The 19,030-nt window shown below is 51.0% G+C and overlaps 2 protein-coding genes across 2 annotated transcripts in view; one reads left to right on the top strand and one right to left on the bottom strand.

The window, feature by feature from the left end:
* Positions 1-566: 566 nt before the first annotated feature.
* Positions 567-16,076, bottom strand: ZNF142 (zinc finger protein 142). The gene is made up of 7 exons (XM_007445855.1): positions 15,788-16,076; positions 11,171-11,335; positions 9,453-10,277; positions 7,114-7,291; positions 3,460-6,370; positions 2,717-2,822; positions 567-1,036 (listed from the first exon to the last, which is right to left on the bottom strand). Exons 1-7 carry the CDS (start codon positions 16,065-16,067, stop codon positions 567-569), a joined length of 4,935 nt encoding a protein of 1,644 aa, XP_007445917.1. The 5' UTR covers positions 16,068-16,076.
* A 2,333-nt stretch (positions 16,077-18,409) lies between these two features.
* BCS1L (BCS1 ubiquinol-cytochrome c reductase complex chaperone) overlaps positions 18,410-19,030 on the top strand; it is a 5,249-nt gene continuing 4,628 nt past the window's right edge. The window contains exon 1 of the mRNA XM_007445849.1: positions 18,410-18,442. The gene's annotated coding sequence lies outside the window, so the exon portion shown is untranslated. The remainder of the gene's footprint in view (positions 18,443-19,030) is intronic.

The following is a 19,030-nucleotide window of genomic DNA, read 5'->3' as shown; positions in this document are numbered from 1 at the left end:
GAGAAGGCAGGCCTGGGTGTTTCAGAATCAATCGCTCAGTGAAGATGGAAGGAGACAAAGGAGAGACAGAGGCCTGAGAGGGGACAGGGCAGACTGAGATGACAGCCTGGCAGTGTTAAGTCAGGGACTTGGACGAATCTATATAAGCAACTAATCATTTAACCATGCTTTATAGAGCAGTGGGCACAACAGCACATGCGGTTAGATACAACTGTTCTGAGGATGCTGAAAGAAAATAGGACTTGACGTAGTAAGAAGGAAAGAGAAGATGAAATGGGTAAACCACAAATCTTATAGCCAGGGACTCTGGTGGTGTGACGGTGAAGAGATTAGGAACTCATGGGTTAAAAAAACACAATGTGCCTCAACAGAAGTCAATCTGTGGTCCAGGGCTCTCTTTTATATCAACTTCCAAGTACTACAGCCAGAGTCCCAGGAGGGTTCCAGCCTCTCTGACACCCCGAAGCCACGCCTTTCCTCTGGTCCTGAGCTCCTCAGGCTAGCTCTGGTTCCAGTCTGCACATCTGGGCCCACACCCTCTTCTTGTCGGGAGGTGGGGGAGGCCCTCAACCCTCAGGTCCAGTGGGGGGAGCAGCAGGAGCAGGGGGGCCGGGATCCTCCAACTGCACGTCATGTAGGTGCACCGTGGGCATGGTGGGGTCCTTGCCCACGCCTTGATTTGGGTCAGCCTGGTCAGGGTGGTGCCTGCGCACGTGCTTGACCACCTGAAATTTCTGCTTGGCCTTGTAGCTGCAGAGGCGGCAGAAGAAAGGGTGGCGGTCGGTGTGGGTGAGGGCGTGATGGCGCAGGCCGGCAGCCCAGCGGAAAGCACGGTGGCACACGTTGCACACGTAGGGCTTGGCCTCGCTGTGCTTGCGGAGGTGGGTGCGCAGCAGGAAGCGTGTCTTGAAGGCCTTGCCGCACTGCTCACACATGAAGGCCCGTGCTTCCCGGTGCCGCGTCTCCTGGTGCACGCGCAGTGCGTCGGCCCTGTTCGTGCAGTACTCACACTCGGGACACTGGTATGGCTTCAGTCCTGTAGGACAGGGCAAGGACAGGGAACACATCACCACTGAAGGAGGTGGAACAAGGATCACTGGACCAGAGGAGTCACTGTGATCCTGGGACATAAGGAACACAAGCAGCAAACTAAGGACCACGTCTTTGGAATGTTCCAATCCTGTCTGACATTGGTGTGTCCTATTCCCAACATAGCCCCTTGTATACAGTGGGTGCTCGATGGATGCCAGTAACTAACTGGACCCCTAAGTAGCCAACTGACAGCAATAAATACTCAAATATGACAGGGTTTCTACATGGGGAACTCCAACCCGTTTTTGGTCATGGAGTACTCATGGAATTGGAAATCCATTGAAATGGATCCCTTGTTCAACACAAGAAGTAAAAGAAAATGCTTAAGAGGGAAGCGGGAGAGGCAAAAGAAGGGGTAGAGGCAGAGGGCCTTGAAATGCATCTGGTTAATTCCTTTACTTGGGGTGGGGGGCCATAGGCAACAATCACAGGCACACCATCATTAACCCTTCTCTGAGAACCTGTGGTTCATGGACTGTACCCAGGAGAAAAAAAAAGGACAAGTTAAAACAGGTGAGGGGGACTTCCCTGGTGGTGCAGTGGTTGAGAATCTGCCTGCTAATGCAGGGGACACGGGTTCGAGCCCTGGTCTGGGAGGATCCCACATGCCGCGGAGCAACTAGGCCCGTGAGCCACAGCTACTGAGCCTGCGCATCTGGAGCCTGTGCTCCGCAACAAGAGAGGCCGCGATAGTGAGAGGCCCGCGCACCACGATGAAGAGTGGCCCCCGCTTGCCACAACTAGAGAAAGCCCTTGCACAGAAACGAAGATGCAACACAGCAAAAATAAATAAATTAATAAACTCCTACCCCCAACATCTTCTTAAAAAAAAAAAAAAAAGCCCACAGTCATCTTGATAATACTGTATGGGGCCTCTGATTCTTTCATTCTTTAAACAAAACAAAACAAAACAAAACAAAAACAGGTGAGGGACTTCCCTGGTGGCGCAGTGGTTAAAAATCCCCCTGCCAATGCAGGGGACACAGGTTCAAGCCCTGGTCCGGGAAGATCCCACATGCCGTGGAGCAACTAATCCCATGCACCACAACTACTGAGCCTGTGCTCTGGAGCCCATAAGCCACAACTTCTGAGCCCACGCCTAGAGCCCGTGCTCCGCAAGAAGAGAAGCCACCGCAATGAGAAGCCCTCGCACCACAACGAAGAGTAGCTGCTGCTCGCTGCAACTAGAGAAAGCCTGTGCGCAGCAATAAAGACCCAACGCAGCCTAAATAAATAAATAAATAAATAACAGCTGAACCCTCTACTTTCTCCTCCTCACTCATGATAGTTCCATCCTGTCTCTGTAGGGACCAGGCAGACCTGCTCAGTCACTCATGTTTGAGTTGGAGGTCCTCAACCAGAGGTGGGTGACCTTGTGCCATAATACCCCGGGAAGCTTTTGCAAAGTACACATGTCCAGACTCTCAGGTTCACCACTCTCCTGATTCTGATAGGCTTTCAGTGGGTTGGGAAGGTATTCTGGCTTTTCAGTCTACCTACTACCCTTGATGTGAATACAGCTGTGCACCCCGAATCTCAGTAAGGACATACACCACCTCAGGGAGGCTGGGTGTGCTAGTGCACAGGGGAACCCCTCGGGCCTGTCAAAACCATGCAGACTCACCTGTGTGCTTGGTCATGTGGTACTTGAGCTGGTTGACCCACTTGCACTTGTAGCCACAGTCAGGGCACAGATACTTCCGCTCCTCCTTGTGAATCCGCATATGGTACTGGAGGAGGGAAGAGCAAAGAGTACACCCAGAAAATGTGTACCCTTTGGTACTCACTGGATGTGGAAATAGAGCAAGCAGGCAGAGAAACTGTTGGCAGAAAATCCTGTTCCCTGCACCGATCCTACCCATTCTCCCCCACTGCCAATCAGGTCTCCAAGGCCAGTCACTCTGACGCAACCCTAACCCATTCAGCCGACCCCAGGTCTGCCCTATCTCACCTCTGCCACTTATTAGCTGTGTCTTTGGGCAGCCTTACCCCTAATTCTCAGTTTATTAATCTGGAAAATGGGAAACAGTAAAAGTATATCTCATATTTTTGAAAGGATTAAAATTAGTGTCCGACATACAGTGTAAGTACTCAATAAATGTCAGCTGTTATCATCTAGGTTATCTACAACCTATTACACGCCTTTATCACAGGCCAAGCATGTATTACGGAATTTTATCTCTGTAGCAACCCTATGAAGTATTATCCCCTCTTCACAGATGAGGAATCTGAGGTTTGGAGAAGTTAAGGGACTTGACCAAAGTCACAGAGCTAATTTTCAGAAGAGTCAGGATTAAAGAACCCAGGTAGTTTAACTCCACAGCCTGCATTCCTTCCATTCCCAGACCCCCTAGCCCCTGACCTTACCTTGAGGCGAGAGGGGTCAGCACAGGCATAGGGACAGAGGTGACAGCGGTAGGGCTTTTCCCCAGTGTGGACGCGGCTGTGCCAGGTGATCTTTTGCCGGTTCTTGGTGCTGTAAGCACAGTCAGTGCACTTGTAGAGCCGGGTGCCCCCGTGCCCTTTCACGTGGTGATCTAGCACCAGCTGATGGCGGCACGCAAAGTCACAAAAAGGGCAGCGCAGAGGGGGCTGGCCAGCATCCCCAGCTGAAGATGCCGCTGCTGAAGTCTCCTCATGCTGCTCCAAGTAGTGCTTCACCAGGCCCACCCGTTCCCGGGCAGCAAAGTCACAGAGCTGGCAGCGGTGGCTGAAATGCTGCTGCCTTCGGTGCTCATCCAATGCCGGCCGGCTGGGGAAGGCCTCCTGACAGGCCCCACATTCGAGCCGTGGGTGCTGTTTCCGGGTGTGCCCTCGCAGGCTGGCAGGGCTGGGGCACAGCAGCCCACAGCGGGAGCAGTGCAGGGGGCCTTCAGTGGCCTCTGTGGGAGAGCCAGGGACAGGGGGCGTAGGCTCGGGATGCCGGCGCAGAGCATGCTGCTTGAGTGCTGTCTCGGAGCTGAACTGGGCCTCACACTGCGGGCAGGCAAAGGCTGGGGTGCCCTGGTGGCAACTGTTAACGTGGCGAGTGATGTCATGGCGAAGGTAGCCACTATAGTCACAGAGTGGACAGAAGTGGGTGGGTGTTTTGTCGTGTACCCTCAACCGGTGCAAGCGCAGTTTTGAGTTGGTACCAAACGTCTGGGGACAGGAGCTGCAGGGGATGCGGCCAACACCTGTGTGTCGGGACTGGTGAGCCTCTAACCGGTACCGTCTGGTGGTGGAAAAGTCACAGAAAGGGCACTGATGTGGCTTCACCCCCTCATGCTTCAGCCGCCGGTGCTGCTGTAGGCACCGGCTCTGTTTACAGGTGAAGCCGCAGTCCCCACACTGAAGAGGGGGCCGGGGGCCATGGGCTGCGGCAGGGTGCCTCCGCTTCTGGTGGAGCCTCAGGGCAGCAGCAGCAGGAGCGGTGAATGGGCAGAGGCCACAGCGCAGCTCTCCAGACTGCTCGAGGGAGCAGCCCCGCGTCTGGTGAGTCCTCAGGGCCCGTTCCTGCTGGCAGCTAAAGGGACACGTGGGGCAGGAGAAGCGAGCCCCCTTCTGCTTTGGAACCAGAGCTGCATCCCCATCACCAGGGCTGTGCTCTGCACTCCCACTGCTCAGGGGAGCAGAGTCCCTGCTGCTCAGCAGGGACACAATAGGCTGGGTCTGGGAGGCGCCTCGCTTTCCTCCCCCGCCACGTCCGCCCCGGCAGCCTTCAGCCACGTGAGAGGTAATGGAGGAAAGCCGAGAGCAAAGGAACATGCATGAGTTGCAGTGAAACTTGCCCTGCTCAAAGTGGAACTTCTCAGGGGCCTCTGTGGGCGAGGAGTCTTCTGCAGGAGGGACTGTGGAGCCAGAGAGTGTGGCAACAGGCTCCTCTGTGTCTTCTGGCTCCCCAGGAAGCTTGGGCGCATCTTTTGGGAGCATGATCTCTGCTTCTAATCGTGCAGGTGGGGGCTTCCCACCGGCTGCATCCTCTGAGGCCGGTGTGCCTGGGGGCTGAGGATGCAGAGGGATGGGTGAATCTGGTCTGGGCAAGCCCTTGCTCTTTCTGAGGAGAACAGGGCACTTCTTCAGCAGATGGGTGCTGAGGCCACGCTGCTGCTTGAAGCTGGCTCCACACTCAGGGCAGAGGAGGGGCTCTCGGTGGCCCTGGCACCCAGTCCTGGAGTGCAGACTCAGGGCCTTCTCCCGGCGGGTGATGAAAGGGCAGTGTGGGCAGCGGAAAGCCCGCCCCTCTCCCTGTATCACTACCATCTGAACCCGCCCCTCCAGCACCAGCGCCTCTGCCTGTTCTTTGTCCTGCCTCCTTAGGGCCTTGAGTAATGACTCTGATTCAGGGAACTGGGGCAGGGGTGCTGTCTCAGTGGGTGGATTTGCCTTGAAGGTTCCCACCCAGCTGTTAGGGGGCTCCTCTGAGGAAGGGGGATTTATAGGGGGCTCAGAGACTGGCTTTTCCAGAATGGACTCTTCAGCACCCAAGCCGGAAGTTCCAGCACCTTCAAAGGTAGACAGCTCTGCCAAAGTTCCATCTGGCCCTTCCAGTCTCAGAGGCCCTGAGGGATCCAGGGGCCTGAACTCCACAGGAGCTGTTTCGGTGATCTCTTCAAGGGGCGGGTTGGCCACAGGCTCCAGCTCCACTCCCAGGGCCTCTAGGTGTAGCGTGCAGCCCCCCTCATCTACCTCCGCCGGACTGGGGCTGCCAACTAGGTCATGCCCCTGGGGAACCTCACCGCCGTCCTGTTTCCCAGCACTGTCCTCCTCACTGGTCTCTGGCGGGGCCTGATCCAAGCTGGGGTCCACCACCGTCCCTGGGTCATGGTCTGGCCCCTCAGGCTGGGCAGACAGCTGACTTGAGGGCTCTGAGTCTGGTGGGGGTGTTGGGCACTGCCCGGCTCCCTCTGGCTCCTGGCTGGCACGGCAAAGCTGCCAGACCTGGTCCCCGGGCACGTAACCATGGGCTTTGCGCTTGTGGAAGAAGAGGGCGGTGTTGCTGAAGGTGCGATAGTCGCAGAGGGCACAGTGGAACTCTCGGAGGCGGGTGTGCTTACAGTTCTCATGGCTCAGCAGGGCTTGCTTGTGGCGGCTCTGGTAACTGCAATAGCGACAGGGGTAGAGTGGGGCGGCCGCGCCGGGGTGGTGCTGGGAAGCCATGTGCTTCTGCAGCTCATACTTCCGCTTGCAAGCGAAGGCGCACACCTCGCACATCAGGGACTTGCCCTGGTGCCGCAGCTTGTGGCTGCTCAGCTGATCAGCCCGGTGGCAGCGATAGGAGCACTGGTTGCACTGGTATCTGGTGAGGAGGGAAAAATCACAATCATAAATTAATCACAGCAACTACCAGTAACTGTATAAATACCTACTATGGGCCAAGCTCTACACTCAGTGTTGTACATGCATCATCCAATTTCATCGTCTTAGTGAGGAGACTAAGGTACAGAAGTTAGTAACTTGCCTCGAGTTACAAAGGAAGTGAAAGGCAGACAGTCTAGCTTCAGGGCTTGTGTTCTACCCGCCACTCTACATTGCTTCCTAAAGGGAAGGTATCATGAATCAGTCAACCTCTGTGGACTTCTGAGGAGCTGACAATGGCTACAGCCCCACGGGGCAGGTTTCTGTGCCTAGATCCCACTCTCCCACGGAGACGTGAAAGCCACGGAGAAACCCCCTAGCCAGCTGTGCCCACAGGTCAGAGGGGAACTTGCCTGGATTTGGACGTGGCCAGGATTGGAGCCACAGGCGTAGCCCATCTACTTCACCAGGACTGGACTCAGAACTCAAATGACACCTTAGTCTCTGGGCCTCTACTCTGGGTCTACACCCCCTTCCCTGAGCCCAGAGAGCTCACACAGTGCAGACTAGGCCACAGGCAGAGGTCAGCTAGAGGCAGCGGAGCCGAGATGACAGGAGCAGAGGGCCGTGCGGAGGAGTCTCTCTGGGGCCAGAAGAGAGATGGGGCCGGAAGCTGACTTTGAGAGGCGCCTAGCTTAGCTCCAGGTCATTGGGTTAGGGAGGGAGGCACGCGTGTGCTCATACCTGAGGTCGCCTGCGTGCTTCCGCATGTGCACGCTGAGGTAGTGCTTCCACTTGGTGACGTAGCCGCATTCGGTGCACATGTAATCCTTGGTGTTGGAGTGGGTCAGCATGTGCTTGGACAGGTAGCTCACGTCTCGACACGTGAAGTCACACAGCTCACACTTGTGTGGCTTCTCGCCTGTGGGGATGGGGGTGAGCGGGGAGAGAACACAAGTCAGACACGGATCAAGGGAGTGACAGACCGTCCTCCCCAGCAGGCTCGCTCTGATGCCCAGCAGAAGTGGAAGCTGAGGTGCTATTCGCAAAAGTCAATGCTGCCTCACAGCCCTCTGGGACGACCACTCTTCCACCCTGACGCCAAGGAAGGTAGGGGGAAAGCGAAGACCCAGCTTTTCAAAAGTAGCTTCAAAGTCCATTCTGGATTTGTTATACAGCTTATTGGCACTAATGGTCAACTGCTCCACTTAGCCCAATTCGTTCCAGTTTTGTGGAAGAGGAGGAGAAAAAATTAGGCAATACAACATAGTGTTAACAACTCTGACTCCGGAGTCCAACACAGTAATAAAGATATTAAGAGCCGACATTTATACTGTGCTCACTACGTGCCAGGCACCTTTCTGAGCACTTTATAAAAATGCCTCCTTTTACTGAATCCTCACAACAGCCCTTTATTACCCCATTTTACAGAGGAAGAAGCTGAGGCACAGAGAAACCACAGAGCTATTAGGCAGTGGTTCAAATCCCAGTTTACTACTGTTGTGTCCTCGGGCAGGTCACTTAACCCTCTAAGTCTCAGTTTCTTGGTCTCCAAAAAGGGGGCAACAAAAATACTGACCTCACATGGCTGATATGAAGATTAAAGGGCTCAATGACAAGCTGTCCCTGTACATTGGTTGAGATCTAGCGCTAAGAGGTGAGGCTGGGGCCATGTTCTTTCAGGACCATTCCCTGTTATCCCTGCCCACCCACTCAGCCCCTCTCCTTATGGTGAAAGGCAAGCAACGTGGTGTTCTGGGTCTGCTTCTGATACCAGCTGTGTGATCCGGAAACAGGCCATTAAAATGTTCAGCATTTCTCATCTTTACCTGCCTTTCTTACAAGATCGTTATTATGGATTAAATAAGATAATATATATGAAAAAACTATAAAGCACTACACAAGCATACCTCAGAGAGGTGGTGGGTTCAGTTCCAGACCACCACAATAAAGCAAATATTGCAAGAAAGTGAGTCCCACAAATTTTTTGGTTTCCCAGTACATGTAAAAGTTATGTTCACACATTGCACGGTAGTCTATTAAGTGTGCAATAACATTCTAACAAAACAGTGTACATACCTTAATTTAAAAAATACTTTATTGCTAAAAAATGCTAACTATCACCTGACAATGCAGGGTTGCCACAAACCTTCGATTTAGGAAGACACAGTATCTGCTAAGAACAATAAAGTGAAATAAAAAAAAGTATGCCTGTATAGATGTGAGGTTTTAAGAAGCCTCAGAAAAATGAGATTTTGTGACTAAAGCCTGTATAGAAATGAACTGTTTAATGGAAACAACAATGGCTTTGCCACAAGGTGCCTAAAAACTGTCCTCCCAAACTAAAGAATCTTTGATGAGATTTTTTAATGTCTTGTCAATCCACCAATGCTTACAAAGAGATCACAAATGGGAAGATGCTATAGCAGGAAGCCTGGTTTGGTTTTTACTCAAAGAATCAGTAATGCTGGTAACCAATTAAGAGCCTGAGTTGAAAACCCTGCAACTTTCAGGTCACCAGATGTGATCATGTTTCAGTGTCATGGCCTTCAAGGCTATAATATATATGGATGGCTCAGTTCCCTCACCCGCTATCTCTCACAGCACATCACAAAACTTGAACTGCAAAGGAAGGTATCTGTCCTGGTCTGGGTTTCTTTGCTTTAACAGGCTGGGTGTTGACCCACCCATGCCTGATTAGGGGTGGGCAGAACCCGACAGGGCTTTAAAGGTGAGGCACGGGACTTCCCTGGTGGTCCAGTTAAGACTGCACTCCCTGTAAGGCGCCTGGATTCGATCCCTGGTCAGGGAACTAGATCCCACATCCCGCAACTAAAAGATCCCGTATGCCTCAACTAGAAAGATCCCACATGCCGCAAATCCTAGCCCGACCACTTTACTAGCTGAGTGACACTCAAGGCTTATTTGTAAACTGCAAATACTAGATTTATCTCTAGGAACACTAGGTCAGATGAGTCCTACACAATGTACGCAAAGCCCTCCGGGTGTCTGACACACAGTAAACGCTCCCGTTTGCCATCATCACCACTATTACATGGTTGGAAGGGTGGAAGCCATCTCACCGGTATGCAGCAGCATGTGGCGGATAAGCACCCTCTTGTGGGCAGTGGCAAAGCTGCACTCAGGGCACTGATGGATCTTCTCATGAGCATGCATCTTGCCCACATGGTCCTGGTAGGCCACCGGGTTGAAGGTAGCAAAGGGGCAGAAGGTGCAGCGCAGCTCTTCACTGCCAGGGTGGCCCTGCTTCTTATGTTTACGGAACAGGTGCTTGTTGGAGCAGGCGAAGTCACAGTGGGGGCAGTGGAAGGCATAGTGGCTTTTGTGGTGGGCCTCCATGGCTTCTGCTGTGGCGAAGAGCATGGGACACGAGTGATGGCGGCACTCCACAGCCCGCACACCGTGGGTCTCCTTCAGATGCTTTACGAAGGCCTTGCGGTCAGGTGCCGTGTAGCTACAGCCCTCCTGAAAGCAGCGAAGGGGCAGCGGCTTGGCTGCAGCTGCTGCGGTGTGGCTCTTGAGGTGCTCCTTAAGGGCCTGGCTGAGGCGGAACTCCTCCCGGCAGACAGGACAGGCATAGGTATCTGAGTAGAAGTTGGAAATATCCTCATGCATGCTGGCCATATGGCGGTTGAGGGCATTCCTCTCCACTGCACTGTAGTGGCACAGTGGGCAGCGGTGGGCCTTTTGGCCCAGCTCCCGCAGCAGGTGGGTCTTGAGCTTGCTCTTACTGGTGAAGAACTTTTGGCAGTTGGGGCACTGGAGACTGGGGTCTGGGAAGTGGAGATGTAGGTGCTCCACCAGATGGGTCCGCTTCTTGAAGCAGCGCTTGCATTCTGGACACATGTGGGTCTTGAAGAGGGACTCGGTGCCAGAAGCCACAGCTCCTGGGAGAGGGAAAGGCAGGGAGGGTTAAGAGTGAGATTCTTCAATAGGTCAGGGGCTGGCCAGTTAATGGGAGAACCACAATTTGCCCAGACAAATTATGCATGCATGCATGGCTTTGTTCCTTTCTTTCTAGGAAACCAAACATCTCAAACTTTGTAGCCTCAAAGAAGAGAGAAGTCATTCAAGTATTTAGAGAAACAAAATCACAAGGACTTCTCAGACCTTGCTGTGACCTGTAAGAAGTGCTTCACCCAACGACGCACTATTCTTAAGCTTTTATCTAGAAAGGGTCAAAAGAAGACCCTTGATGGAGCATTCTTGTTCTTCCTGTCCTTGACCCGGAGGGCATGCAGAAGAATCAGCAGGGTTGGTTGGAAGGAAAAGAACCCCACAGGGAGTGAGCAGAGGGAAGAGAAGGTAAAGTACTCCTACTTCTGAACCCTGGGGGCATAGAGAGCTGATAATAAATATAATCAGATCCTCCTGGTCACCTGACGAACTCCCCACTGTGGGATGGGTTTCAAATGCTGTTCTCCTCAGATGGAAAACTGGGAAGCAAGGATTCAGAAAAACAACCTTAGGGGGCTCAGTGTCAGACAAGACAGGCTGCCAGTCAAAAACCCCTGGCATCTTCATACTATGAATATCACCCTCCCCCTCCTCACAAAAGAGCTTTCTGCCTGGGGAAAACCAGCCCGGAGAGCAAACTATTTACTCTTACCCCGTGTCTCCAGAGTTATCACTTTCCCACTAGACATGTCAAAGTGGAATGTTAGGAACGGAAGGATCTGAACCAAAACTCAGAAAACCAAACCCCAGAGCCTCAATACCCCGCCCCCCACAGTCCGTTCCTCCCCACCACCAGGAGGTTCAAGCCCCATCACATCATTACCCTCCAACCGCTGAGGCCCCTGGCCTTTCTCCAGGGCTTTCTGGGAGATCCGGCTGCCACTGTTCTCTTCTTCCTCTATGTCCTCCTCTTCAGCTGACTCCTGCCCAGGCAAGGGTGCTCCTCCTTCCTCTGAAGGCTCTCCCTCTCCTGGGGACACTCTGAGAGCTGAAGATGCAAAGAATTTGATGACTAGAGGAGCCAACGCAGGGCTGAGTGCCTGTACTTCTCACCTCCCACCATTTAGCATAAGGGAACCTGGGGTTCTAAGTATATTAATTTATTCCCACACAAGACAGGGATAGGAAGACCAGGAGCTAAGCTGTCAGTGATGCTCCAGTCTGAAGTAAATCAAACCTTAGATAACACCAACCTCGGACCCCTTGAAGGCAAGATCTCTGCGGTCACTGCAGTGGGGGGAGGGGGCAGAGAGGTAGAGAACGGGCAGACTAGACTGTTCTTCCCTGGCTCAGGTCCCCAGGGTTAACGGCTGGTGGCTCAGTGTGGGCAAACATCCCCGACCTCTAAGCTTCTACTGAGAAACCCAACTCGGCAATTCAGGATCACATCCTGTGCTCTCAAATCCATTCCTTCTCTCCCTCAGTTAGAGGCAGCGGCCTCAGTAAGGCAAAGATGTATGACTTTTTCCCAGGAAAGAGGAATCTTCTCTTTGTACCAGAGTACAAATCAGTCTTAGTGAGCCAAATTCTCTCATCAGAACCCTGGCCTCTCCTGGCCTGGCTTCTCTATTTCCTCCTGCTCCTCCGCTCACCCCACACTCTTTTTGAGACCAAGAGGAATAAGAATCATTGAAGCACCACCTCCCTTGAAGGTTTCTTTTTAAAATAACCCCAGCTTCTCCTGCCCAATCCCACTTGCTCTAACAGGGAGTCTACAGGCATTCAACCAATGGCTACAGCCACTGATGGGCAGTTTAGCTTCTGCCCTCAGAAAGTTCTGAAATGGACCAGAAGAGACATTGGTTAAGTAACTTCAAGGCCACAGTGTAGCTTAAGCCAAACTTCATTCATTGTCATGGACAAAGACTTCCTCTTTGTCCCATATTTTCTGCCTGGTCCGGGGTGTCTAGATGCCTTCCCACATCAGCCAATAATCCCGTCCTCCTGCGCCACTACCCTGGATTCTCTTCAATTCAGGCTTACATTCATGGAATTATTAACAACTGTCTCTGCTACAGACCAACTGCAGCTGCAATCCAGGCAGGATACTGCTGGGTCCTTGGCCTCATACCTGGCAGCAGCTCCTGCGATAGAAGACCCTGAACAGCAGACAGTTCTCCCTGTGTCCCGGCCCCGTGACTCCGCTGATGCTGCCGGAAGAGTTTGATGTTGGAGCCCACGAAGCTGCAGTGGTTGCAGTGGAAAGGGTAATGGGCCTGCCGGTGCAGCTCCATGCCCTGCTGGCTCCCGAAGAGCAGGGGGCAGCCCCGGAAAGAACAGGGCACGGGAAGCGCTCTGTGGGTCTGCCTCAGGTGGTGCTGTAGACCCTTGCGATCTTGAGCAGAGAACACACAGCCAGACTCTGGGCAGGAGAAGGCGTCTGGAGTGCCCCGGTGAATCTTGAAGTGGCTCTTCAGGGCCTGGGGCTGGGCAAACTCCTGTCTACACACAGGGCATGGCAGGGGGCTATCTGGTGGGCTCTGGCCCTGCAGAGGGCCAGGGAGAGTGAGGTTGCTGGGGGGCAGCTCTACAGAGCAGGGGGGGCTAGCGAGGCCCTGCACAGGCTGTATAACGGTCTCAGTGCACTGGTGCAGGGACAGCAGAGTGGGCTCTGCGAAGCTCTGCTCACAGCGCTCACAGAAGTACACCTCCACCACCTTTACCAGGACACCTGCAGGCAGAGGACCGACAGAGAAAGGCACAGAATCAGACGGAACAAGACTCAGAGGAGTTAGTTACCAGTAGAAAATGTAGGTAAATCTTTTAACATTCATGGAATGGAGGTGGACTTAAGTCTGATTCTACACCTTAAAGTCTGATTTTCAAAGCCCCCTAAGGTCAAAGATGGTCTATCTTGCACGTGTGTTTGGATTCCCAGTATCTTGCACAATACTTGGCACAAGGTAGGTACTTCATAAATATTTGTGAAGTGAATGTAACAAGTATTAACCAAATCCAGAAAGCATTAAGAAAAGGCGATATGTTTTGCCCAAATAAAAAATTAGAAACTTCCAAGAAGAAAATGACAATCTGAGGAAAATATCTGCAGTATACATGACAAAGCGTTACTTTTATATTCCGTGAAGAGATTTTCAAAGGCACAGTAATTTATAAAACGGAGGACATCCTTTCTGAGATGAGCCAGATCACATTCATAATAATTGCTGCCATTTTCTTTTTTGATAACTTTTATTTTTATTTTTTAAATCAATTTATTTATTTATTTATTTTTGCCTGCATTGGGTCTTCGTTGCTGTGCTTGGGCTTTCTCTAGTTGCGGCAAGCGGGGTCCACTCTTTGTTGCAGTATGTGGGCTTCTCATTGCAGTGGCTTCTCTTGTTGCGGAACACAGGCTCCAGGCGCATGGGCCTCAGTAGTTGTGGCTTGTGGGCTCTACAGCACAGGCTCAGGAATTGTGGCGCATGGGTCTAGTTGCTCCACTTGCTGCCATTTCTTAAGCAACTGGCAGGACCTTGACAAAGAAAGGCTTAGGAAACACTTTTGCTTGGTCCTCCAACTGCCCTATGAGAAGAGGGACCTGGGATGCTGCAAGGTTAAGGCCACCAGGCCTGTTAATGGTGGAGCCCAGGTCTGTCCTACATTTATTCTGGTGGTTCTTTTTCTCTGTATTATTTTTTTGTTTAAATAAAAATTCAGTGCAACAATAGAACTATATAAAGAATAACCACCTCCCAACTACACACACATAATTTGGTCTATATCCTTTCAGACCTTTTGGGGTCATTTTTTGGCAATTTGCTTTTCTTTTAAATTTATTTACTTATTTATTTTCGGCTTTGGGTCTTCGTTGCTGCGCGTGGGCTTTCTCTAGTTGCGGCAAGCGGCCTTCTTATTGCAGTGGCTTCTCTTGTTGCAAAGCATGGGTTCTAGGCGCACAGGTTTCAGTAGTTGTGGCTCTCGGACTCTAGAGCGCAGGCTCAGTAGTGTGGCACACGGGCTTAGTTGCTCCGCAGCACATGGGATCTTCCCAGACCAGGGCTCGAACCTGTGTCCCCTGCAATGGCAGGCGGATTCTTAACCACTGTGCCACCAGGGAAGCCCCGGATATTTGCATTTTAAAACATTATTTTCACTTGCTCTATATCAAGGATATTTTTATCTATGAGTAGGACATTTAGATCTACCTAATTTTTTTTTGTCCAGTTCATGGTACTTCAGAGCATGGGTAAATCAAAATGAAATTTTGCTCTTACTGATAGATATCTGGGTTGTTTCCAACCATTACAAATAAAGCTGCCCTACACATCCTTATTCCTGCATCCTTGTGCATGTGTGTGACTCTTTCTATAGGACAGATCCCTAGAAGAGGAACTACTAGGTCAGAGTACATGTCTTTTAAAATTTGTTTCATGGATAAATTGACTTTCAAAAACTTATGCTAATTTATACTCTATAAACTATAAGATACTGTCTGTTTCCCCATAGCCTCACCAACACTAGTTTTATAAAAATTGCTTAATTTCTGCCAAAGTTGAGAAACAATAATGAAATCTTATAGTTAAACTGGAATTTGTGTGTTAGTGAGATTAAATATACTTATGGTTATTAACTATTTTCATTTCTTCTTTAGTAAATTGCATGTAGATTTCTTTTCTCCCTTTCTAAAAAAATACTGTTTCTTTTTCTTATTGTGGAGCTCTTTCAATTTTAAAGATATTAACGCTTTCTTATATGTTGCAAATTTTTTATATATTGCAAATGTTTTTCCAGGTTCCTTTTTAATTTATTTATTATTTATTTCACCACATCAAAGTTTAGAAATATTATACAATCAAACTAGCTAATCCTTCCCAGTACTCTTTGTACACTACCAAGGAAAAATGGTACAACTGTAGCTGAAAGACGACAGTTACAAAACAGGGAAGTTACCGAAAAATAAGAAGTTGAGATGTGGGAAGATTAAAGGGGAGACTCTTTCTTCTAAAGTAAATATAAATTATTCAACTCCCACTCTTAATGGCATGCCTTGGGTGATTTAAGTATGTTATCCGCAAGAAACTAGAGCAGGGAAATACTGCTAGGAAGCCCTGCCAAGCCCTTGGAGAGAGGCTGGGCCTTTTGCCTAATTCCTGGCTGCAGTTCCTGGGTGGGAGGGTCAACATGGAGAAAAGAATCCTTGAGGACTATAGGAGTAAGGACTGGGCAGAGGTGTCAGAAAGGTCTTCCCTTCTGGATTACCGTCTAGCAGACGTGAAGCCCTCGCAGGGATAGACTGCCAAGAGCTTGGTAAAAGTTGTGCACCACCTCGCCAGACTTCAATCAACATTCACCAACTGCAAATCAAATTACAACATCTCTAAGTATAAAAATAGGATGCTACCTTGTGTCTTCATCATGTTTATATACAACGATCAAACACAGCACAGACAAAAACTCAGGGTTGCTTGTCTCACTGGCCTGCTAGCAACTGTGTTGGTACCTGGGGTCTCTCCAGGAGCACCTGGGGACAGGTTTCCAGCTACTGCTTCCACAATGATCTCCATGTTCTCTGTGTCCTCTTCAGTTGCCGTGGTTTCTACCAGCAGGCAGCCTGGGTCAGCAGGCAAAGGTGGAGGGTTCCCAGAAGGACAGGGGCTCTGGACAGGCTCTAGGAGTCCACGGTTAGACAGAGGTCGGGGGATCAGCAATAGCTCAGGGCACAGTCCATCCATCTCCCCAGTGCTGTTGGCTGGCTGTGAGTCCAACACAGGGTCTGTCATCACCACCAACTTGTGTGCTATGTCCTCTTACGTGCTGATAAACCAACCAGAAGAAAAACCAAACAATATATAATTAGATCTCTCACTTTCTTCCCACTTGGTGTGGGTGCACAGCCCAGTGCCTGCCCAATTAGGCATTTCCTTGCATGGCAGCATGCCATACGCAGTTAACCTAGAAATTTTCTTTTTATGACAATGTTTAGAACAAAAAGCATAAACATGATAATAGGGATAAAAATAGGAAAGAGACAAGAAGTTGTAGCCAATATATTAAAGACTGTTTCTTGGAGCTAAGTGATGTTGGTCAAATCACTAATCAATCTGGGTCTCAGTTCTCTTACCTGCAATAAAATTGGGTGGGACCAAGGGATCTCAGAGGTCCCCTCCCCTCTTAACATTTTATGATCTCACTATTCCTTAGCTCAAAGCCCTTCCTTCAGGGGTCAGCCCCTGCTGACCTCTCCAGATTCATCTTCCACCTCTCTCCGCAAAAGATCTCTGAACTGATGATTCAACTTGTCATTGATTTGCCATTCCCCAGACTCACCACATTCTCTTCTGCTTCCATATCCTTACACATCCCTCTCTGGGCTTGATGGACCTTCTCCCCTTTGCCATCTCTCTTGTCTGGCTAACCAACTCCTAACTATCCTTTAAGAATCTGCACAAATGTCACTTCCACTAGGATGGCTTCCGGACACCTTTCATCTAAGTTTCTCTCTCTGAGGTCCTAATGGCACATTGTACATAGCTCTGTCAGAAACTGTGTCACACTGCACTGTCATTTACCTATCAGTCTCCCTCCCTAGACTTGGAGCTTTCTGAGTGGAGTTTATTGATGTTATCACTTCACTAAACCACAACAGTCTATGCAAGTCAGACAAATAAGGGAATTCTAGTGAAGAACTCCAGACACAGAAATGCATCAAAGCAAATTTAGGCTTCTACTAAGATGTCAAATCAGTGATGCCTTACAAGTTAACACACCTGGAGAAATTTCTAACAAATTGACTATGGCCTCACATTGAACACTGGAACACAACTGAGAGATGAATATCAAGTAAATTGCATATCTTGTTATACACAGCTAAAATTAGTCTAAGCTAAATAACTAGGAATTAATAAGAATGACAGTAATCATTTCATGAAATTGAGTCATGGAGGTCAAGTAATGGCCTAGTGCTAGGAAATCAGGTTGCAGCTGAGAATTCTGCAACTCAAAGCCTTAGATCACGGAAATTCGTAAGGTGGCAGGGCAGGGCACTTCCGCCCTCAGAGGATTCTCTGGAAACCACAGCCTCCACTTATCATCGCTGCTCTCGGGAGTCTTCCAGCTCGGGCAGTATACTTGCCTTAGCGGGGAGCCAAGGAGGACGCGGTGTCGTCTAGATTAAGCCGCTGGAAGGCGGAGTGAGGTGGGACATAGGTGGGCACAAGAGAAGAAATGAACTTATCTTCGGGGCACGGGTACTGAGAAAGAGAAAGGACAAATTAAGGCAGAGAGAAGGCCTGGGAAAAGAATGAGATCCAGCCTGGGGACCAAGGCACCCGGTTTCCACTTTCCTGTGGGCTCTGACTCACCGCGTGGCCTTGGACAGATACAGTCCCCTCGCTTCTCGGGGCCTCGGTTTTTCTATCTGTAAAGTGGAGGCGATGACAGACAGCGTCCACATCGTTGGGCGGGAGCGGGAATCACAAGTGCCAGCACATGGGAAAGCCGTTTTGTAACCTGCAAGGCTTAGGATGGAGCATCGTCATGCTTATGGTCCTAAGGAGAGGCAGCGGGTAACCGGGCGCGGTCTAGGGCAGACGCGACCGAGGCACTGGGGCGGCTGATGTGATGCGCCGGGGCCTCGCTCATCGCCTTGCTCCCTCCAGCACTTATCCCGAGCGTTCCCACCGCCCAGGCCCACCCCTTACCCTGGGGCTCGAGAAACTTTTGCCTCCGGCCTGCTCCACCCGCACTCCCTACTAATTCCCGCCTCGCTGCCGCTCGCTTACCTCCCGGCCCTGCGCGGGCGGGAGCCTCACGTCTATGGTCGACCAGCGGCTAGAGTCGCCTCCCGTGACTCCTTTTGTGCGACCGCCTCCGGCCCAGCCGCCTCTAGGACCTCGGGCATTTGGAGGCCGCTCTCTCTTCCTCTGTGAGGCTGGCGGAGTACTCTATGGTTCTGTCGATCGTTCCTCACCCCCACACCCCCTCCTGGCCTTGAGGCCCAATGAGTACCATCGAGAGTTGTGGAGCAGAGTGGCATAGCCTTCCTGGTGGGTGTGGCGGGAAGTAGATGAAACAACTCGGGGGCCGGGCGAAGCGGCGCTTCCCTGAAGAGCGAAGGGGTGAAACCATCGAGAGGGAGGGCCAGAGAGTCATGGCGGTAAGGGGAGGGCGGGGGGTGACCGATTATTCCAAACCCAGCTGCTGGAGGCGCGAGCTGGGGTGTAGAGGGGGTTCGGGAGGGGGCTTCTGGGCGACCGACAAGGACCGGGAGCGGGAAGGGCTTTGTCTGTAACCTTCCACGCATACGAATTTTGGAATTCTGGATCCTATTCTGAGCTTCAGCGGAGGTCACTGCTGTCAGTTCACCGCACTGCGTTCCAGGCGTAGAGCAAAGTGGCAGGGGGGCGGGTGAGGTGTGCTAGAAAAGATTTGACCTCCTACCCTTCGGAATCTTACAGTCTAGAATCGGGCCCTGTCACATTTTATTGGGGGTGGAATTCGAGGAATCTCCTTGGAGAAAGTAGCAGATGGGCGGGACTTCAACTGGAGAGAATGGAGGAAATTAAATGGGCTTTCCGAGTCAAGAGAACTGCTTGAGCAAGGAAGAAGGAGGTTTGTATATTTGTTCAACAGAGAGTATTAGGAGCTAAGCCATTAAAGGTAGATGGGCTCCGTATTGTGGCAGAGGAGTTTTTACCTAATTCAGGGACCTGTTGAGAGCCAGTCATTGGAGGTGTTGGAGTAG

The sequence above is a fragment of the Lipotes vexillifer genome, unplaced genomic scaffold (genome assembly GCF_000442215.2).
Source record: "Lipotes vexillifer unplaced genomic scaffold, Lipotes_vexillifer_v1.1 scaffold965, whole genome shotgun sequence".
Taxonomy (NCBI): Eukaryota; Metazoa; Chordata; class Mammalia; order Artiodactyla; family Lipotidae; genus Lipotes; species Lipotes vexillifer.
Note: the sequence above shows the minus strand (reverse complement) of the source record. Positions and strands in the feature narration are given on the sequence as shown.

Excerpts from the sequence above, each read along its gene's own strand:
- ZNF142 (XM_007445855.1), bottom strand. The coding sequence starts at position 16,067 with ATGACAGACCCTGTGTTGGACTCACAGCCAGCCAACAGCACTGGGGAG. Across the intron at positions 10,278-11,170 it reads GGGGCCTCAGCGGTTGGAGG|GAGCTGTGGCTTCTGGCACC; the intron begins GTAATGATGTGA and ends TCCCTCTCCCAG. Across the intron at positions 6,371-7,113 it reads AAGCACGCAGGCGACCTCAG|ATACCAGTGCAACCAGTGCT; the intron begins GTATGAGCACAC and ends CCTCCTCACCAG.